The 24,112-nt window shown below is 34.3% G+C and overlaps 1 protein-coding gene across 10 annotated transcripts in view; it reads right to left on the bottom strand.

Annotated features, from left to right (window-relative positions):
- Positions 1-24,112, bottom strand: part of LOC136027220 (receptor-type guanylate cyclase gcy-27-like) — a 117,448-nt gene that overhangs the window by 27,071 nt on the left and 66,265 nt on the right. For 9 of the 10 annotated variants that reach the window (XM_065704256.1, XM_065704261.1, XM_065704258.1 and 6 more), the window contains 2 exons: positions 23,605-23,727; positions 12,293-12,382 (listed from right to left, as the gene is read on the bottom strand). In XM_065704256.1, the coding sequence (XP_065560328.1) occupies positions 12,293-12,382; positions 23,605-23,727 (213 nt within the window). The remainder of the gene's footprint in view (positions 1-12,292; positions 12,383-23,604; positions 23,728-24,112) is intronic. The other variant, XM_065704260.1, reaches the window with a different exon arrangement.

Raw genomic sequence — 24,112 nt, 5'->3', positions numbered from 1 at the left:
AATAAAAAAAACTAAAAAAGGTAATAAAAAAGGTAAAAACTACAAAAAAAAACTAAAAAGAAAATAATAAAACACTAAAAAAGCTAAAAAACTAAAAAAACTAAAAAAAAGGTAAAAAACTAAGAACTAAAAAAGAAAAAAACTAAAAAAAGAAAAAAACTAAAAATAAGGTAAAAACTACAAAAAAAAACTAAAAAGAAAAAAACTAAAAACTAATAAAAAAACTAAAATAACTAAAAAACTAAAAACTGAGACACAGGGAATATAAATGACGACCGGGACACTTAAAGAGAAATTACAGACCGGGACACAAATGACGACCGGGACAGAGGGAATATAAATGACGACCGGGACACTCAAAGAGAAATTACAGACTGGGATACCGGGAAACAAATGACGACCGGAAAACAGGGAATATAAATGACGACCAGGACACAGGGACACAACTACATCGGGGACGCCGGGGGCACAGGGGGATATATAAATTACGACGGGGACACAGGGAATGTTCGATTAGCAATCATCATCAACAAAGCTCAAGGGCAATCGTTAGAAAAATGCGGTATAGATCTGAATACGGATTGTTTTCCCATGGACAATTATTATGTTGCATGTTCAAGAGTTGGTAAACCTGACAATCTATTTATATGGACAGACAATTTGACAGTGAAGAATGTTGTATATTCGCAAGTTTTACTTAGTTAAAAATACATATATATATCTATCTATATTCACAGGTGGGACACAGGGACACAACTACAATGGCGCGTTACTAATATATATATATATATATATATATATATATATATATATATATATATATATATATATATATATAATATATTGAGTGAGCAGTAATTGTATATATATATATATATGTATTTGTTTTTTTTTCTCGAAAACGACTCCATGTTTGTGTGGGAAAATTGGTATCTTGGGATATTTCTCGCATAGAAAAAAGATTTTTAAGATATAAAAATAAGTTTAAAAAATTGTTAAGTTCAGTTCAAAATCACTAAAGTTTTAAAGTAAACTGCAAACATATTTACGGTTCATGAGCATTAATTTTAATGTTTTATTTCAAACTAGAAAAATAATTGAAAATTTAAAAATTAGCTTGTATTTCTGTTTGACAAAATCAACTTACTACATGATTAAGCTTACAGGTTTGAACGAAATCAGTTATATTATGTCAGTAGGAAGGCGCAAAAAACGAAAATTTGCAATAATTGCAAATGATGATTCTATATTTTGACAAGGGATTAGAACAATTCAAAAACCTTCAGAAAAATAATTCAAGAAAATAAAAGCAAAAGTTTGAAGCTAAGTTGAAATCGTTGTTGGAAACTGGACTTACTTTAATAATCAAACCAGAGGCAACGCTATGGCGTGGCCTACAGTAAAGGCCATACGGCTCCAATGTTTTATTATTGTTATTTTTGCTCATATAAACTTCAGGGAGCATTTATTTGTAAATATAAAGTTCTAGATCACTTTTTAAAAGTAAAAGGAGAACTGAGGGCAACTAGCCCCCTCCTCCGCGCCCCATGTCCCAAATGCATCTGATAAAAATTGTGATTACTAATTTGTTATAAATGATCAAAAGTTTCGATTAAAATATAAATGGGGTGTCGAAACAGCCTCCTATGGTCCGAGGGCAGGCGTTGTAAGTTATACCCTGCGGAAATATGGTTCTTATGGAAGGGATGCTCGTATAAAATTCAGGGAGGGTTCATTTGTTTGGAAATTGAAAGTTCTAGTTCATTTTTTAATGGTAAAAAGAAATCGGAGGGCAACTACCCTCCCCCCACGCTCTTTTTTCCCAAGTAAATCACATATAGATTTTGATATAGCCATTTTGTTACAAATAGTTAAAACGTCAGATAACAAAAACTGTTAAAATTTAGTTAAGCCATATTGTTAAAAATAGTTAAAAGTCAGATAAAAAAAACTCTGATGTTGACAGAACCTCCTAGGGCTCGGGGGCAGGCGCTGTAAGTTAAGCCCTGGGGGCATATATGGTTCTTATGGGAGGGGCACTCGTATAAACTTCAGATAGGGTTCATTTGCTTGGAAACTGGAAGTTCTTTTTCACTTTTTAAGAGTCAAAAGAGATCAGAAGGCAACTAGCCTCCCCCGCCATGCCCTTTTTCCCCAAGTGCATCACATAAAAATTTTGAGATAGCCATTTTGTTACAAACAGTAAAAAAGTCAGACAACAAAAACTCTGGTGTCGACACAACCCCCCATGGCCCGGGGCAGTCATTGCAAGTTATGTGCTGGGGGCATATAGGGTTTTTATGAAAGGAATGCTCGTAAAAACTTCAGAGAGGGCTCGTTTGATTGGAAATTAAAATTTCTAGTTTAGTTTTTTTCAGGTTCAAAAAAGATCGTAGGCCAACTAGCCCCTCCTCCAATACCCTTTTTCCTTAATGCGTCAGATAAAAATTTTGAGACAGCAATTTTGTTAAAAATAATTCAAAGGTCAAAAAAATTTCGGTGTCGATACAACCCCCCAGGGACCGGGGGAAGGCCATGTAAGCTATACCCTGGGGACATATAAGGTTCTTATGGAAAAGATACTCGTATAAACTTCAGAAAGGGCCCATTTCATTTGAAAGTGAAAGTTCCAGCTCACTTTTTAAGATTAAAACAGATCGGAGGTCAACTAGCCCCCATGCCTTTTATCCCCAAGGGCATCATATAATAATTTTGAGATAGCTATTTTGTTAAAAAAAAAAGTCAGATAAGAAAAATTCTGGTATCGACATAATCCCCCAGGGCAGTCATTGTAAGTTGTGCCCTGGGGGCATATTTAGTTCTTGTGGGAGGAATGCTCGTATAAATTTCATAGCGGGCTCATTTGATTGGAAATTGAAAATTCTAGTTCTTTTTTTCAGATTCAAAAGAGATCGGAGGGCAAATAACCCCCCTCCTTGACTGCCCTTTTTCCCTAAGTGCATCACTTAAAAATTTCGAGATAGCCATTTTGTTAAAAATATTTCAAAGGTCAAATAAAATACTTTAGCCATTTTGTTAAAAATGTTTCTAAGGTCAAATTAAAAAAAAACTCTGGAGTCGACAAAGCTCCCCTAGGGCCAAGGGGCAGGCGTTTTAAGTTATACCTTGGGGGCATATATGGTTCTAATGGAGGGGATTCTTGAATAAAAGAGAGGGCTCATTTGATTAGAAATTGAAATTTAAATTTGTAGTTCTGTTTAAAGAGTCAAAAGTGGTTGAGGGAAGCTAGCCTCCCCCCCCCCACGCCCTTTTTCTCCCAAATGCATCAGGAAAAATTTTAAGATAGCCATTTTCTTACAAATAGTTGAAAGGTCAAATAAAGAAATTTCCTGTGACAATGCAACCCCCCCCCCAAGGACCCGGGGACAGGCGTTGTGAGTTATGTCTTGCGGGTATATTTCGTTCTAGTGGAAGGGATGCTCATATAAACTTCAGAGAGGGCTCATTTGTTTGTAAAGCGAAAGTTCTGGTTCACCTTTTCAGACTCATAAGAGATCAGAGAGCAATTGCCCCCCTCCTCCACACCTTTTCGCCCCAAATATATCAGATAACAATTTTGAGACAGCTGTTTGGTTAAAAATAATTAAAAGGTTAGATAACAAAAACTCTGGTGTCGACACAACCTCCTAGGGCCAGGGGGAAGACGTTGTAAGTTATGCCCTGTGGGTATATATGGCTCTTATGGGAGGGGTGTTCGTATAAACTTCTATGAGGGTTCATTTGTTTGGAAAGTGAAAGTCCTAGTTCACTTTTTAAGAGTCAAAAGAGATCGGAGGGCAACTAGCCCCCCCCCCACGCCCTTTTTCACCAAGTGCATCATATAAAAATATTGAGACAGCTATTTTGTTAAAAATAGTTAAACAGTCAGATAACAAAAGTCTGGTGTCGACATAACCTCCCAGGGCCCGGGGCGGGCGTTGTAAGCAATGCCCTGGGGCATATATGGTTCTTATGGAAGAAATGCTCGTATAAACTTCAGAGAAGGCTCATTTTTTGGAAAGTGAAAGTTCCAGTTTATTTTTTAAGAGTCAAAAGAGATCGGAGGGCAACTAGCCCTCCTACGCCCTTTCTCCCCAAGGGATCACATAAAAGTTTTGATATAGCTATTTTATTAAAAATAGTTAAAAAGTCGCATAAGAAAAACTCTTGTATCGACATAGCCCCCCAGGGCCCGACGGCAGTCATTGTAAGTTATGCCCTGGGGGCATATATGGTTTTTATGGAAAGAATGCTCGTATAACTTTATTAAGTTTATATAAACTTCATATAAATTTGGTTGGAAATGGAAAGTTCTTGCTCATTTTTTGAGAGTCAAAAGAGATCCGAGGGCAACTAGCTCCTCATGCCCTTTTTTCCCCAAATCCATCCGATAAAAATTTTGAAATAGCCATTTTTTGTAAGAATAGTTCAAGGTCAGACAATAAAAATTCCGATGGTGATACAACCCCCAGGGCCTGGGGGCCGGGGCTGTAAGTTAAGCCCTGGGGCATATATGGTTCTTAGGGAAGGGATGCTCGAATAAACTTCAGAGAGTGCTAATTTGAATGGAAATTCGAGAAAATTCCAGTGTCGAGGTAGCCAAAATTTTGAGGTAGTCACTTCAAATATTTAAAACATCAGATAATAAAACTCCGGGGTTCGGCACAATGTCTCAGAGCCCGGGGGCAAGTGTTTTAAGTTATGCCCCAGAGACGTGTAGGGTTTTTATGTAAAGGGTGGTCGTATAAAATATGAAGATTGCTCATTTGACTTGAAATGGAGTTCTAGTTCTAGTTACATTTGCTTTAGTCAAAAATTAACGGAGGGCATCTACCCCCCCCCCCTCACACAAACACCGTCTTTTTCCCAAATCCATCAAATGAAAATTTTGAGATAGCCAGTTTGTTTGAAAAAAGTCCCACGATAATATAAAAAAACTTCGTTGTCAATATATCCCCACCACGCCAAAGCCAGGGGAAGGGTTGTCACTTAAGCCACGGGGGCATTTAATGTTTTAGTTGAAGAGGTGGTCGTATAAACTTTGGAGTGGACTCAAATGATTAGAACTTGGAAGTTGTAATCCACCGTCTAAAAGTAAAAAGTGATCCGATGAAGACTAACCTCCCTCCCTCCTAAACTCCAGTTACAAAACAGCCCTCCTCCAGAGTCTGGGACCAAGTGTTGTAAAAAGTGCCCTGGGTTTTTATAATTTCATAATAAGGTTTTTATGGAATGGATGGTCATATAAACTTCACAGGGGGCGAATTCTAAATCAGAATTTACAGTGCTCTTCCGAAGAGTTAAAAGGGATCGGAGGGCAACTAGCTCCCGCCCAAGTCTTTTTTTCCCAAATAAATCCAATCATAATTTTTCAGATACCTGATTTGTTCAAAATAGTTTAAAGATCAAATAATAGAAACTTCGAGGTCGTTTCCCCTGAAAGCCCGGGGGCAAGTTTTGTAAGCTATGACCCGAAGGAATATTAGGTTGTATGTAAAGGTGGACCTATAAACTTCAAAGATGACTCGTTTGATTGGAAATTGAAAGTTCTAGCTATGTTATTAAGAGAAATCAAAAATGATCGGAGGGTATCTACCTCCCCTCTCATGCATTTTTTCCCCTAATGCAACCGGAAAAAATTTGAGATAGCAATTCCGTTTAAAATAGACTAAAATTCAAATTACTATAAATTAGGGGTTGAGAAATCCTCCATTGCACCCGGACAAGAATTGTAACTTATGTAAGTTGTAATCAAACAGTTCGTGGTAACGAACTGTAGTAAGGAGCGACCCGGCTCAATAGTAACCAAAACTCTAAAAAATGAAATTTTGATACCAATAGCTACATCAAAAGAATCGCATTTTAATGCTGATTTTAAATATATAATTTTAATCAAGTTTAGTCTACCCATCAAAAGTTACGAGCCTGAGAAAATTTGCGTTATTTTAGAAAATAGAGGGAAACACCCCTTAAAAGTCATAGAATCGTAACGAAAGTTACACCATCGCATTTAGCGTATCAGCAGATCACGGATGCGTGTTTATTTGTTTTTGTTTGTTTTTTCCCGGGGGTGATCGTATCGACCCAGTTGTCCTAGAATATTGCGAGAGGACTCATTCTAACGGAAATGAAAAGTTCTAGTACCCTTTTTAAGTGAAGCAAAAAAATTGGAGGGCACCTAGGCCCCCTCCCACGCTAATTATTTTCCCAAAGTCAAGGGATCAAAATTCTGAGATAGCCATTTTATTCAGTTCAGTCGAAAAGCCTCATAACTATGTCTTTGGGGACGACTTACTCCCCCACAGTCCCCGTGAGAGGGGCTACAAGTTACAGACTTTGACAAGTGCTTACATATAGTAATGGTTTTTGGGAAGTGTACAGGCGTTTTCAGGAGGATCTTTGGTTGGGGGAGGGGTTGAGAAGAGGGGAATATGTTGGGGGAACTTTCTATCGAGGAATTTGTCATGGGGGAAGAAAATTTCCATGAAGGGAGCGCAGGATTTACTAGCATTATTTGAAAAAAAAACAATGAAAAAATAAATACGAAAAAGTTTTTTTTTCAGCTGGAAGTAAGAAGCAGCATTAAAACTTAAAACGAACAGAAATTATTACGCTCACCTCCTCCTAATAACTCGCTCTTTACGTTAAAGTATTTTTAGTAATGTCAGCTATTTATTCTACGGCTTTTGTAATTCAGGGGTCATTCTTAATGAATTGGGACAAAATTTAAGATTTAGTGTAAAGAGAGAGGTACTGACGAGGGGGCGAACCCTCTCGCATATGTAATAAAAACATGAGAATAAAAAGTTCTTTATGTAAGCTAATTTATAAGTTACTTATATCTTTTACTAATAAAAAGATTAGTAAAAACTTTAAAGTTCTAGTTGCCTATTTAATTAACCAAAAAATTGGAGGGCAACTAGGCTTACTCCCCCGCTCTTTTTTTCTCAAAATCATTCGATCAAAATTATGAGAATTTCATTTAGCCAAAAAAAAAATATGTCAATTTCGCTTTAATTATTCCTCTGCTGAGAGCCAAAATCAAAACATGCATTGATTCAAAAACGTTCAGAAATTAAATAAAAAAACAAGTTTTTTCAACTGAAAGTAAGGAGCTACATTAAAACTTAAAACGAACAGAAATTACTTCGTATATGAAAGGGACTGCCTCCTCATCAACGCCTCGCTCTTTACGCTAAAGTTTTTACTGTTTTACAAAGAAGAGTTGAGAGAAAGAGTCAAATTTAATTTGTTTTAATTTTATTTAATTTCTTAAGGATCGAAAGTGATCAAAAATGGCGTTTTAATAAAGATTACATTAAAATTAAATTTTGAACTGATAAGCTGTCAGCAATTAATATCGTTAAATATTAAATATTTAGTTTAATTTCATTAGTGCTTTGCAAGACTGTTCAAGACAAATATAGCTTCAGTTCAGTTGGATACTGCCCCCTTTCCTAACTTTTAAAAGCCTAAAGACTACTACGTCGTTGATGCTTCGCATAATACAAATATTTTCTTTTCCAATTTTTGCAGCATTGGAAATGGAAATAAAATTACACTGAAATAAAATTTTGAATTGATGATCTTTCAAAATTAATAGCATTATATACCAAACATTCGGTTTGATTTTATTTGTATTTTTCAAGACTGTTCAAGACACATATTGTTTTCAATAAAGCTGGATTTGCATACTCAATTAAGTTTCTCTCATTTTAAGATTTATTTACTCATTTATATTAATAACTATTGTTTGTTTGGTTTGTATGATTGTTTATTTAATTTTTGTTCGTTTTACGTTTCATTTATGCCTCAATAGCAAAATATTTTGGTTCGTCTTAAGCTTGATTTGCATAGTCAACTTTAGCTGTACTCGTTTTGAGATTTATTTATTCATTTATATTAGTACTTGTTGTATGTTTTTTATGCAATTATTGTTGTTCTGTTCGTTTTGTTTTTCATTTATTTTAAATTGTAATTTCTGGTCGCTTTGAGTTTGAGTTATGGTAGGTTTCTATTTCTTTTGATCTCAAGTTTAATATGGACTTTACTTTTCTTCAGAAAACTTCTTTCTCGGAAAGTTTTTTTACATTAATATCTTTGAAAAGACAGTATGAAAAGATATTAAATTGCGTAAAGAGCAAATAAACTGGTAATTGCAGAAATATTTTTATATATTTTAACAACGGGATTACAACAATTCAAACACATTATTATTATTTAAGAATTAACGACACTTCTTGACTACTAAGGTCCTGCGTCGGCCTTGCAGTGCATTTCTGCAGCGTGATTCGATCTCTGGGTCCCGTATTACCAAGCTAAGGTCAAATCCACTGCGCCACCACAAGACAATTCAAACACATTAAAAAAAAAGCAAAACCAAAAGTTTGAAACTTAGTAGATATCGTTGTTAGAAATCAGAGTTCGGACCGTGCACCGGAAAGAAAATCAATAGCTCGAAGCTTAGTAGATACGGTTGTTAGAAATCGGACCAGGGCCCGGCGGCTGTTCATTACGAAAATATTTATACATATCTTAAAAAGCGATTAAAACAACTCAAACACCTTAAAAAAGAAAACTAGAAGTTTAAAGCTTAGTAGATATTGTCGTTAGAGGTGGGACTTGCTTTAATAATCAAATATCTTTGAAAAACCACATTATGAAAAGAGAGCAAATTGTCTCAATTTGTATGATGTTAGAAGACAAGCAGCAATGAGAATACATTTATAGAAGCCTGCCAGTTGCCAAACGGCGGGACCATGCGGCGAATATATATATATATATATATATATATATATATATATATATATATATATATATATATATATATATATATATATATATATATATATATATATATATATATATATATATATATATATATATATATATGTATATATATATATATATATATATATATATATATATATATATATATATATATATATATATATACATATATATATATATATATATATATATATATACATATATATATATATATATATACATATATATATATATATATATATATATATATATATATATATATATATATATATATATATATATATATATATATATATACTACTAGCTGTTGGGGACACTCAAACAGAAATTACAGACTGGGACACCGGGACACAAATCACGATGTATATATAGTAGTATATACTACTATAAGTATCACAGTAGTATATAAACACAGTATACAAATCATACAAATCACAGTAGTAGTATACAAATCACATTAGTATATATATATATATATATATATATATATATATATATATATATATATATATATATATATATACTACTAGCTGTTGGGGTGGCGCGCCACCCCAATATTAGTTACGCGCCATTGTAGTTGTGTCCCTGTGTCCCACCTGTGAATAGAGATAGATATATACATATATATATATATATATATATATATATATATATATATATATATATATATATATATATATATATATATATATATATATATATATATATATATATATATATATATATATATATATATATATATATATATATGTGTGTGTGTGTGTGTGTGTGTGTGTTTTTACCTACGTAAAACTTGCGAATATACAACATTCTTCGCTTTCCCATTGTCAGGTTTACTGACTCTTGAACATGCAATATATAATTGTCCATGGGAAAAACAATCCGTATTCAGATCTATATCTCATTATTCTAATGATTGCCCTTGAGCTTTGTTGATGGTGATTGCTAATCGAACATTCCCTGTGTTCTCGTCGTCATTTATATATCCCCCTGTGCCCCCCGGCGTCCCCGTTGTAGTTGTGTCCCTGTGTCCCGGTCGTGATTTTTGTCCCGGTGTCCCAGTCTGTAATTTCTGTTTGAGTGTCCCGGTCGTCATTTATATTCCCTATGTCCCGGTGTCCCGGTCGGCATTTGTGTCCCGGTGTCCCGGTCTGTAATTTCATCAATTGACAAACATGACGTCAGTCGACAAACAACTTCATGACGACATACAGCTCAATCCTTATAATGACGTCAATCGACAAACATGACGTCAGTCGGCACACAAACATTACGTCAGTCGACAGACACACAAACAAACAACTTATTTTTATATGTATAGATAGACTACTACTACTACTATTACTAGTAATATCTCACTACAGTTGGCCGCCTGAGGCCAACACAGCTACGCACGCTCCTCCTCCAACCTAATCTATTTAAAGCCTCCCCCTTTACACCCTCCCAGGAAGTTCGCATTTCCTTTAAATCTTTATTTATGACATCCTCAACCCAGACAAGGACGACCTGCTTTCCGTGTAGCCCCAGACGGTTGGCCAAAAAGGAAAATTTTCGGTAATCTGTCATCCTTCATCCGTAGAACATGGCCAAGCCATTTCAACCTTTCTTTCATTATATACACACATATATATATATATATATATATATATATATATATATATATATATATATATATATATATATATAAATATATATATATATATATATATATATATATATATATATATATATATATATATATATCAAACAGTTCGTGGTAACGAACTGTAGTAAGGAGCGACCCGGCTCAATAGTAACCAAAACTCTAAAAAATTGAATTTTGATATCAATAGCTACACCAAAAGAATCGCATTTTAATGCTGATTTTAAATATATAAGTTTCATCAAGCTTAGTCTTACCCATCAAAAGTTACGAGCCTGAGAAAATTTGCCTTATTTAAGAAAATAGGGGGAAACACCCCCTGAAAGTCATAGAATCTTAACGAAAATCACACCATCAAATTCAGCGTATCAGAGAACCCTACTGTAGAAGTTTCAAGCTCCTATCTACAAACATGTGGAATTTTGTATTTTTTGCCAGAAGACAAATCACGGATTTTTTTTTTTTTTTTTTTTTTTTTCCAGGGGTCATCGTATCGACTAAGGGGTCCTAGAATGTCGCAAGAGGGCTCATTCTAACGGAAATGAAAAGTTCTAGTGCCCTTTTTAAGTGACCAAAAAAATTGGAGGGCATCTAGGCCCCCTCCCACGCTCATTTTTTCTCAAAGTCAACGGATCAAAATTTTGAGATAGCCATTTTGTTCAGCATAGTCGAAAACCATAATAAATATGTATTTGGGGATGATTTACTCCCCACAATCCCTGGGGGAGGGGCTGCAAGTTACAAACTTTCACCAGTGTTTACATATAGTAATGGTTATTGGGAAGTGTACAGACGTTTTAAGGGGGATTTTATTTTGTTTTAAGTGTGGGGCTGAGGGGAGAGGGCTATGTTGGAGGATCTTTCCTTGGAGGAATCTGTCATGGGGGAAGAAAAATTCAAGGAAAAGGGCGCATGATTTTCTAGCATTACTATAAGAAAACAATGAAAAATAAACATGAAAACGTTTTTTCAAATGAAAGGAAGGAGTAGCATTGAAACTTAAAACGAACAGAGATTATTACGCATATGAGGGGTTCTAAAAATACTTTAGCATAAAGAGCGAGGTGTTTAGGAGGAGATAAATACCTCGCTCTTTATGCTAAAGTATTTTTAGTAATTTCAACTATTTATTCTATGGCCTTTCTGATTCAGGGGTCATTCTTAAAGAATTGGGACAAAACTTACGATTTAGTGTAAAGAGCGAGGTATTAACGAGGGTACAAACCCCCTCGTATACATAATAAAAATATAAGGCTATGAAAGTTTGTTACGTAAGTTAATTCTTAAGTTACGTGTATTTTTTACTAATAAAAACGTTCGTTAAAAATTAAAAGTTCTAGTTGCCTTTTTAAGCAACCAAAAAATTGGAGGGCAACTAGGCCTCTTTCTCCACCCATTATTTCTCAAAATCGTCTGATCAAAACTAAGAGAAAGCCATTTAGCCAAAAAAAGAATTAATATACAAATTTCATTTTAATAATTTATGTGCGGAGAGCCAAAACCAAACATGCATTAATTCAAAAACGTTCAGAAATTAAATAAAAAAAAACTAATTTTTTTAGCTGAAAGTAAGGAGCGACATTAAAGCTTAAAACGAACAGAAATTACTCCGTATATAAAATGGGTTGTCCCCTCCGCAATCCCTCGCTCTTTACGCTAAAGTTTGACTATTTGCCACAATTCGACTTTTTAAAACAATTAAAAGCTTTAGCGTAAAGAGCGAGGGATTGCGGAGGGGACAACCCATTTTATGTACGGAGTAATTTCTGTTCGTTTTAAGTTTTAATGTCGCTCCTTACTTTCAGCTAAAAAAATAGTTTTTTTTATTTAATATACATATTGATTGACTACTTGTTTTACCTCTAATGGAGTACTCTTGGATGATATATTCGTGAAGCCAACGATGTCAGAAAAGTACACTGTCACCGAGTCAAAAGTTTCCGCCGGCACCTAAAAAAACAACAACATAAGAAAATAGGAAAGATTATAATAAACAAACAGATGACATGGCAAACTCCCGGTCTTTCAATATTTCTCTATATGGAAAGAGTCAATTATTTAGTACGCCTTAAGTGCTTTATCACCAGGTCTACTGATTCAGCGTCAAGTTTCTGAAAACAAATGATGGGCATATCAACCTCTGTTCATTCAATTCACGCTACTGATCACTACCTGTAACGCAAACTTGTCGCAGTGCGTAGCCATCCAACAATATGTATGTATGTATTTCCAAAAAAAAGCCGTCGTGTCATAGGAAAAAAGCACAACATAGACATAGCAAAACAGACAAAAACACAAATAAATTAAAAAGAAAAATGTGCTTATATATGAATCTTCACGAAAATATTGATGAAGAGATAAATCTTCCACGATGTATCAGCCCTTCATCAACATACTTAGTCATATTTATTAATGTCATTTTAACCTGTGATTCTACATTCTTTTTACCGACCTTCTATATGTCAACACTAAAGAAAATCACTCTTTTCCAAGATCCGCCAATTCCTAACAATTCCCAAAAACAATGAAAAATATCATATACATCTTCGGGGTTTACTCTATGGTTAACACTGTGACTTCTAAATTTCCTCTCTCTGTCCCCAATATCTATAGACCATCCCCTTAATCCGAATTGATTTTATCTCTTTCCTTTTCGACCCCAACTTAAAATAAACTTCTTCCCCACGGGTCTTTCACCGTACTATACAGACCCAAAGATCCTGAGTCCTCCTTTGGAGCCTGCCACTGCTGTATTCCTTGCTCGTGAAACCTTTCTTTTACCTTATCAACTACTGTATCCAAATTCAATCCCTTATCTTTATTCCAAAAATACAAATATCCTACTTCATCGAAATTTTTTTTAGATTAAATTTTAAAATTAAATTTTAAATTTTATTAAATTTTAATTTTCTGCGACCACCCTACCTCTATATTATCCTCCTACAAACTAAAATACGCTTCTTTCTTTACCTTAATTTTACTTTTTAAATCTTTATCCCAAAACTTCAGCATTCTTATTAACACTTCTTTTCTTAACATATTTAGTCCCAAATCTCCCTCCAGTACAACACTTTGAGTGGACTTATGGGCCCAAAAAAACTCTCTTAAAATAATTCCTTTGCACTCCCCAACTCCCTTTCTCTAAAATCCCATAGCTCACACCCGTAATGCATAACCGGGAGGAGTTTAGACCTAAATAAATATTAATGCATTGCTAAATCCCTAATCTTTCCAACATCACTTTTCAAAAATTAAATTCATACACATATTTTCATTTTGTACTCTATGCTTAACCTCCTGAGCATACTTACCATTCCGAAAAACTTGACCCCTAAATACACGAGTTCCGTTTTCATCTCTATAAAATCATCTTTAAATCTAAATCCATCATCTTTCCTTAATTTTCCCCCTTTCCTAAAAACTAAAATTGCCGTACTCTTCTTATTTAATTTTTATCCTTTCATATCAAAATATTCCTCAATTATGTTTAATAATATTTGCATGTCTTTTGTCAATAATGAGAGCAATTATATTAAAAAAAACAAGTTTTTTTAACTGCAAGTAAGGAGCAACATTAAAACTTAAAACGAACAGAAACTATTCCGTATGTGAAAGGGGTTTTGCTCCCCTCAACGCCTCGCTCTTCATGCTAAAGTTTGACACTTTCTCACAACTCTACTTTTTAAAACAATAAAAAACTTTAGCGTAAAGAGCGAGGCGTTGATGGGGGAACAACCCCTTTTATATACGGAATAGTTTCTGTTCGTTTTAAGTTTTAATGTCGCTCCTTACTTGCAGTTAAAAAAAAATGTTGTTTTATTTAATTTCTGAGCGTTTTTGAATTAATGCATGTTTTAATTTTGGCTCATCGCACATGAATAATTAAAACGAAATTTGCATATTACTTTTTTCGGCTAAATGGCTTTCTCATAATTTTGATCGGTCGGTTTTGAAAAAAAAGGGTGGGGGAGGAGGCCTAGTTGCCCTCTAATTTTGGCTCCTTAAAAAGAAGCCTTCAAAAGAACTTTTTATTTTCTTAGGAATGTTATATTAGTAATGAATATGCGTAAGTTAAGAATTAACTTACATAACGAACTTCTATATTTGTATATTTTTTACGCATATGAGGGGTTCGCCCAATCGTCAATACCTCACTCTTTACACTAAAGCTTGAATTTTGTCCCAATCCTTTAAGAATGACCCATGAATCACAAAGGCCGGAGAATAAATAGCTAAAATTACTAAAGCGTAAAGATCGAGGTATTGAGGAGACGAACCCCATTATATACGTACTAATTTCTGTTCGTTTTAAATTTTAATGCTGCTCCTTATTTCCAGTTTTTATTTTCTATTTTTTTTTAATAATGCTAGAAAGAATTATCTTCCCTTATGATAAATTCCTCCATGTAAAGATCTTCCCACGTAACCCCTCCCTCTGACACCCCCCCCTCAACGTGGAAAAGCTCCTCTGAAAACATCTGTACACTTCCAAATAACGATTAATATTGGGAACCGTAACTTGCAACCCCCCCTTCGGAGACTATGGGGGACTAAGTCGTCCTCAAAGATATAGTTATTATGTGTTTCGACTATGCTGAACAAAATGCCTATCTCAAAATTTTGATCCGTTAACTTTGAGAAAAATGAGCGTGGAAGGGGGCCTAGGTGCCCTCCAATTTTTTTGATCACTTCAGAAGGGCTCTAGAGCTTTTAATTTCGTTAGAATGAGCCCTTTCGCGACATTCTAGGACCTCTGGGTCGATACGATTACCCCTGGGGAAAAAACAAACAAAAAAAACAGCAAATAAACACGCACCCGTGATCGGTTTTCTGGCAAAAAGTACGAAGTTCCACATTTTTGTAGGTAGGATGTTGAAACTTTTACAGTGGGGTTCACTGATACGCTAAATGCGATGGTGTGATTTTTGTTCAGATTCTATGACTTTTAGGTGATGTTTTCTCCCCTATTTTCCAAAATAAGGCAAATTTTCTTAGGCTCGTATCTTTTGATGGGTAAGACTAAATTTGATTAAACTTATATATTTAAAATCAAGCATAAAAATCCGATTCTTTTGATGTATCTATTAGTATTAAAATACCGTTTTTTAGACTTTCGTTTACTATTGAGCCCGGTCGCTCCTTACGAAAGTTCGTTACCACAAACTGTTTGATATCATCAGCAAACAAAAGCATGCATATTTTCGAAACTTATCAGTACTTCCGGAGTGCTATTCTCCTTGAAGAAATCAACTATATCAGAAGAAATCATGTACACGTTGAGCATAATCGGTGACAGTGGGTACCCCTGTTTTAAACCTATTCACTTCAAACTTCTCCCGGATACTTTACTTATTTTGTCTAACATCTAGGCCTGCTGAACTATGCATTCCTAAAATTAATCTAGTAAAATTATAGGAAGTCTCATCTCCAAAAGTCGCTTAACTAGCATAGCTCTTATCACATTGTCAACAGCCCCTGTTACGTCCAAGAACGCTACGTAAATCCTACCCCCTCTTTTCATGATTCCTTTTGTAATTATACTATGCAAAATAAAAGCCTGCTCTTGGCAGTTAAAACTCGTAAGCATACTTCTGTCGCCTTTTTCCATACTCGTAGTGGGATTATGTCTTGACCTGTTGCTTTTTCTTTAGTTGATATCCTAGCCTCCCATATCTCCTGTTCCGAAATTGGTTCCATCAATTTCGTACCTCCTTCTGTCAAGGGTCCTATACGTATAATTTCTGGTAAAATGTTTTGGATATCTTCTTCCGTTCGGTTTCTGTTTACCGATTGTGTGCTGTTCCCACTGTTCAGGTTCCAAAGAACCTGAACAGTTAAAGTTTCTTTTAATACTTCCTTAAACTATTTAACTGTTCCATTCTCTGGGCTACCTCTGCCGTGGCAACCTCCCACAAAATCCATTTAGACTTTAGGTCGTCTTTTTATATCTCTATTCGAGGCTATTATTGAGCGATATGATTTCATATTTCCCCTTAGAAGATTATCTTTCAGCGCTATTTTATACCAGGTCCAATAGAGACAGAAAACCTAAAATCTTATAATTGCTTACTTTGTTTCTCTTGCTTACTCATTTGTTATGCCCGAGGAACTTAAAGGAACGTGAGGATATTGCCTCTTGGCATTCAGAAATTCCTCACAATTCCAACCTTTAACTCATTAATGGTTTAATTCATTCAATATCGTAGAGTCAGGTCAACGAGATTTGAATCTACCTTTGCTTTGTGCATACAATTACATAAAAAAAAACTAGTTTTTTTAACTGAAAGTAAGGAGCGACATTAAAACTTAAAACGAACAGAAATTACTCCGTATATGAAACGGATTTTCCCCTCCGCAATCCCTCGCTCTTTACGCTAAAGCTTTTAATTGTTTTAAAAAGCAGAATTGTGGCAAAGAGTCTATTTTTAGCGTAAAGAGCGAGGGATTGCGGAGGGGAAAATCTATTTCATATACGGAGTAATTTCTGTTCGTTTTAAGTTTTAATGTCGCTCCTTACTTTCTGTTAAAAAAACTAGTTTTTTTTATGTAATTTCTGAACGTTTTTGAATTAATGCATGTTTGATTTTAACTCTCCACACGTTAATTATTAAAATGAAATTTGCATATTTATTCCTTTTTTGGCTAAATGGCTTTCTCTTAGTTTTGATCAGACGATTTTGAGAAATAAGGGATGGGGAAGGAGGCCTAATTGCCATGCAATTTTTCGGTTACATAAAAAGGCAACTATTACTTTAAATTTTTAACGAATTTTTTTATTATCAAAAAATATACGTAACTTTAGAATTAACTTACGTAACAAACTTTTATATTCTTTAATTTTTATTATGTATATGAGGGGGTTTGTACCCTCGTTAATACCTTGTTCTTTACACTAAATCGTAAGTTTTGTCCCAATTCTTTAAGAATGACCCTGAATCAGAAAGGCCGTAGAATAAATAGTTGAAATTACTAAAAATATTATAGCATAAAGAGCGAGGTATTTATCTCCCCCTAAATACCTCGCTCTTTATGCTAAAGTATTTTTAGAGCTCCACATATGCGTAATAATCTCTGTTCGTTTTAAGTTTCAATGCTACTCTTTTCTTTCAATTGAAAAAAACTTTTCCATGTTTATTTTTTCATTGCTTTTTTTATAGTAATTTTAGAAAATCCTGCGCCCTTTTCATTGAATTTCTGTTCCCTCATGACATATTTCTCCAAGGAAAGATCCTCCCACATAGCCCCCTCCCCTCAACCCCACCCCCAAAACCAAAAAAAAATCCCCTGAAAACGACTGTACACTTCCCAATAACCATTATTATACGTAAACACTGGTCGAAGTTTGTAACTTGCAGCCCCTCCCCCAGGGACTGTGGGGGAGTAAGTCATTCCCAAAGACACAGTTATTAAGGTTTTGACTATGCGGAACAAAATGGCTATCTCAAAATTTTGATCTGTCGACTTTGGAGAAAAAATGAGCGTGGGATGGGGCCTAGGTACCCTCTAATTTTTTCGGTCACTTAAAAATGGCACTAGAACTTTTCATTTCCGTTAGAATGAGCCCTCTTGCGACATTCTAGGACCAGTTGGTCGATACGATGATCCCTGGGGAAAAGAAAAAAAAAACAAATAAGCACGCACCCGTGATTTGTCTTCTGGCAAAAAATACGAAATTCCAAATTTTTGTAGATAGGAGCTTGAAAATTTTGCTATAGGGTTCTCTGATACGCCGAATGCGATGGTATGATTTTCGTTAAGATTCTGTGACTTTTAGGGGGTGTTTTTCCCTATTTTCTAAAATAAGGTAAATTTTTTCAGGCTCGTAACTTTTGATGACAAAGACTAAATTTGATTAAACTTATATATTTAAAATCTACATAAAAATCTGATTCTTTTGATGTATATTTTAGCATCAAAATTCCGTTTTTTAGAGTTTTGTTTACTATTGAGCCGGGTCGCTCCTTACTACAGTTCGTTACCACGAACTGTTTGAAACGTTTCATTTAAAATATTCAGTCCATTTTGGGGAATAAATTAAGAAGAAAGTCCACAGCTGCTACTACTACTACTCATGATGCTCATACGTGGTTAGTCTCTAGTTTTCTTTCTGAACTACCTAACTTGCCAAAGAAAGCTATCAAATCCAATACGCCAAATACATTTTAGAAATTCTTTTTACTTTGAAATAAGTATGCGTTAACAGTATGTTTTCTGGAGAAATCTTGTTAGTCTCGGGTTTATTTCACAAGCATCCAAAACTCTTTCTTATTATTAGTCGTGTACTTTTTTGTTGCTCAGTAACAGTCTAATTGCCACTCCCAAATAACTATGTCATAAGTCTTCGATTTTATTTTAAAAATGTTTTTATATTTAATAGTAGTTAATACTTGTATCCAGGCAAAAAAACAGTCAACATTTTTTTTCTTTTTTTCATCGGTTATTTTTCTTCTTTGTAATTAAACTTTACTTATAAATGATGAGATCGTTTTTTTATAGGTATTTATTTGGCTTCCATAAGTTGATACCTTATCAAAAAGATTCATTGATTTTTTTTATTTTTATATCGAGAAATCAAGGCCAAAATGGTCAGGCGTAATGATTTATTTTGAAGACTCCTTCTGATATTGTTTGCATTTGGTGTAAAATGACATAAATGAGCAAGAGTCTTTGAAAATTCTTAGCACTTCATAAATAGGTTTCAAACAAGTTGTACGTTCAAGCTGTGTGATCAAGTAAAAAATAACGAATATTTCATTCTTACTTCAAAATTTGTATAAAATTTTATCAGAGAATAACTTATAATGAGCGAACACTGATAGCAAATTTCACTGGAGTAACTAAAAATATCTGATTTTTCAAATACATTGATATCCAAATTTACTAAAAACCAATGAATTCTTTTTTCTTACCACTCGAAAAAAACCAAAAAACCAGCGAAATGATTTTTTGAATAAGGGAAAGGGAAAGTATCTTATGGACTTTAGGAAAACCTTAGTTAAACCTCTGTATAAGAAGTTGGTAAGAGTGAGTGTAGTAATTATAGAGGCATTAGCCTGGTCTATGTAGGTAGCAAAGTACTTAGTATAATGATACTTTTTAGTCTGACGAAGTTTTAAGAGAACAGTGCGGTCTTAGGAAGGGTAGAGGATATCTCGATCAAATTTTCACCCTTAGGTTAATAACTGAGAAGTGCCTGAATCATTTCATTTCATTTCATTTGATTTATTTATTAATCACACATACCTGTATATATATGACATAGGCCCATGGGGAGACAATCTCGAAAAACTAGGCCTAGGCAAAGATACAATAACAAACTTACACTACAATACAGAGATAAGCATGGCAGTAAAGATACAATAACACAACAATAATATGAAAGTAGCAGCTAGCCCAGGATCTTTCAATATTATTGAAAAAATTGAAAATTTCAATATTATTTAATATTAAATTAATACTGGAAGATTGCTGAGAGGCCCAAAATTACACAGAGCAACAAACCGTACAAATAACTTTGCCTTATTAAAAAGATGCTCAATTAAAAATAATCCTGAACTAAATGAAATTTAAGTTTCCTTTTTGTTAAATGGATAGAGGAAAATTTATCAATAAGAGCCTTGTGAGCATCCCAGCACCGAGCTATTGACACAAACGTAGCGAATTTTGATATCTCAGTATTATACTTGTCAATGTAGATACTCTTTTTTTGTCGAGTGTAATAATTGTGTAAATCTTGTGATTGGGAGAACAAACTTTGATTGAGGAAATATGGCAGTAATTTCTTAATGTCATAATTGAATTTGAAAAGAATTGCTCCAAAAGTAAATTATTGAGGAACTGGAAGTAGATCTAGATAAGTATATAAAGATAGTGTAGAAGACTTATTTGGAAGCTCAATAGGTGTTGGAATAAAAAGTTTAAGGATTCTTAGGGCTTTATTTTTTAAAATCTGTATTGGTTTAATATGGCTTTTAAATGTAGATAAATATACTAAAGGACAATAATTAATATTAGTCTGAATCAAAGCATAATAAATACTTCTTAAAGCAGAGTAGGGTAAATAAAGCTTCAACCATTAAAAATTAAACCAACATACCTTGAAATCTTTAATCGTAGATTTTGAATGTGTGTTTTGAAAGATAAGCTTTCATCAGTCACAAGTCCAAGGTACTTTGTCATTTTCACCCAAGATATTCATAATAGATACTTTGAAGAAGTAACTCGGGTAATACGAGGGCAGATATTAGACTTCCTTTCGTAAATTATGAAACTAGTTTTTGATACATTCAAAGCAATAAAATTTGATGAACACCAGTCAAGAACATTAGAAAATGAAGTATTCAGTTTTGCCTCCAACTCCTCGTCATTCCTCTCAGAAATTGAAACTGCCGTATCATCAGCAAAATACGTGTTGACTAACACCTTTAGTCCTCAGTTTGAATGATTATGTGCAAGCGTTTGATTTAGCTGATAGAAGTGCTCTAGTGGAGGTCTTATCCTTATGCTTTACACCAGACAAATAAATTTAAATAATTAGAGCCATCTGCGAAAATAGCACGGCTGTGGTTAAGGTTGGAAATGAGGTTAGTAGGTGGTTTCGTATTAACTCAGGAGTTAAGCACGGCTGTGTTCTATCCCTGTGTATATGGATCATTTCGTTGGACTCTGGCTTAAATAACACAGCAAAGGCAATGGGAGAACACGGAATCAAATGAAGAACAATAGCTCTCATGGACTTAGATTATTCTAATGATTGAAATATCTTAGATGAAAGTGTGAGCAAATTGAATGAACTTTTAGAGGTTTTGCGATTTCAGGGTTCTAATATAGATTTGAAAATTAGTGTTAAGAAGACGAAGTCGCAAAGGTTAGAAGTAAGTGAAGATGAAAAGGTGACATTGGGAAACGAAAAGACCGATTAAGTGGACAGCTCCACTTATTTTGATAGTATTATCAGTAAAGATGGTGGGTGCAGTGAAGATGTTAAAAGTAGAATAGCCAAGACCCGATGTGTTTTTTAATGGTTGAAAAAAATTGGAAGAATAGAAAGATAAGCCTAAAAACCAAGATTAGAGTATTGGAAGCTGCAGGAATGACACTGGTCAAATATTATTCTGAAGCATAGGCACTGCAAAAAAAAAAACGAAGGAAGATTTGCTAGGCGTTTTCCAGACCGATTTTACAGATTATTTTGGGTACCCGACTGACTGATCCTATTTTGAACATTGGGCTGTACAAAAAATGGGGTTCAATGCCACTTTCTAGGGCTATAATGAGGGAAAGGTTGAGATGGCTAGAGCATGTTCTGCAGATGAAAAATAGCAGATTGGGAAAGATTTTCCTTTTCGACCAACTTACAAGGGCTAAACGGAAAACAGATCGTCCTCGGTTGGGTTGAGAGGATGTCGCGAAAAAAGATTTAAGGGAAATGGACAGTTCATAGGAGGGTGTAAAGAGGAAGGTTTTCAATTGATTGGGATGAAGGAGGAAAGTGCGTAGCTGTGTTGGCCTTAGGTGGCTTGATGCTGTTTTGAGTTTTAGTAGTAATAGTAGTAGTAATAGTAGTATGTCAGTGCAAACAAAAAATGGGTTTCTAAAGCGTGAAAACTTCGTTTACTGATGACACAAATCCAAAATATTAGGTCGAACAATTTTTTCTTGATTTGGTGAAAATTTCCACGAGTCTAGTTAAAGAGGGCTTGTTATAACTTAATAAATAAATCGTGATTACAGCCATTGGCACTTAATTGAATAAAAACGAACTTTCTGCAAGGTAAATCTCCCCGGAAAGATTATGAGAAACTGTTTTCTGTTGCAGACGCTTAATTAAGGCTGAAGTTGTGCAATACAATTTTCAGCATTAAAGGTTGCACCTGTTTAAATACGTGATGTGTCAGGAAAGATCAGATGCTGAATTAGGACCAAGAACTAGTGAAATAGGCAATGTGCTCTGAAAGGTTAGATATTGAATTAGGATTACAAGAATTGCAAAAATGGAACATAGGGCTATCTAAATATAGAAATTCGCAGTAGAACATTGTGTGTCCTTCGACTGAAACTTTTTATAAAAGGAAGGGGGGGGGCTTGTTATTTTTCTTCCCTGGATTACCATTCCCTTTTGATTTTGAAAACTACCGATTTGGGTATTTTACCTCCACCCTCTAATTTTTGGTGAATGGCCAATGATTGTATCCTACGCAGTATGAGTTTGTATAAGCTCCTATTTTATTGTGGAGACAATAGTTTGTTTTGGAGGGTTAAATTTTACTTCGAAAAGTAAATTAACTTTTTTTTACTGGGCAAAAACTAAATTTAGATTAAAACAGTCGAGTTTGACCAGGGGGTAGCCTAAATTTAGATTAAAACAGTCGAGTTTGACCAGGGGGTAGCCCTCCTCACATTCAGGGCAAACCTTGGTATATTATTAAAACTAACCAAAATTAAATAATAAAATCAAATGAAAGTAAAGAGCGACGTTAAAGCTTGAGACGAGTAGGAACTATTTCGTATATGAAGGGCTGCTTCCTCCTCTGCCCCCCGCTTTTCACACTAAACTATAACTTTTGTTCATTTTTTTTTTAAGACGACTACTGATATTCAAGAGTCGTTGAATTGTAATAAGGAATATTTTTAGCCTAAAGCACTATAAAACTTAAGCGCGAAGAGTGGGGTTTGAGGAGGGTGAATGTCCTCACGAAATAATTCCTATTCATTCCGAGATTTAATGTCACTCTATACTTTCATTTGAAAACAACTTAGTTTTATCTACCATAAAATTAAATAAAAGTGAATTTGCAGAGAATTGCACAGAACAATATTTCAAACCGTCAGTGAAACCTCAATGAGAAAAAAAACTAAACAATATGTGATAATATCTGAGGTTAAATATGAGAGCTCCATTTAAGTAATTTTTAATTGAAAAAAGGGAATCTTCCCAAAAAAGAAAGTACAAGTCACACTTGAAAAGCAAAAGTTTTTCAAGAAAGGAAAGAGAAAGCCACCATACTTTTTCTTTCGACTGAACTATTTTTAATGACAGATGACAACCTCAATATGAACCAAGATAAAAATCCTGTCTTGTTTTAGCGTTTCATTTTATTCCTCTAACTAGGCAGCAAAATGTTTAAAATATAAGAAAGTTAGAATATCCACCAATTCACGAAAATCCTTACCTTTCTCCTTTCTTTTAAGGCCTTTATAACAGGAGCAGGAAGCATTTGGCTTAAGAGACGATCACACCTTCGCCTCTCTCTTTTGATCTCTGTTCCCTTCTCTACTAAAACTTGAGAAAAAGCCTGAAATTACAAAATTTAATTGAGCAAAGTTGTTTCTTTTGTTTTAAATGAACCAAAAAATTGCTGTGCATAATGCTAATCTTGATGTAAACAGATTTCAGACCTATATAGGTTAAACGTATCAAAGATATGTTAGAAAACAGTGGAAAACATACTGAGATGCGTGTTTTTGCGTGTTGGAGAAATTTCACTTTTGGCAAGCTGGAATGAAAAAAAAAATACTATTTTGGAAAACAATAAGAAAATTGAACTTGCTTTTTAGCCCAATTTAGGATTAAGTTTTCTAATTTTTGGAATTCAGCAATGAATTTCCTTATTTCTTTTACTTCAAATCAAACAGTTCGTGGTAATAAACTGTAGCAAGGAGCGACTCGGCGCAATAGTA

Source organism: Artemia franciscana, chromosome 5, assembly GCF_032884065.1.
Source record: "Artemia franciscana chromosome 5, ASM3288406v1, whole genome shotgun sequence".
NCBI lineage: Eukaryota > Metazoa > Arthropoda > Branchiopoda > Anostraca > Artemiidae > Artemia > Artemia franciscana.
Note: the sequence above shows the minus strand (reverse complement) of the source record. Positions and strands in the feature narration are given on the sequence as shown.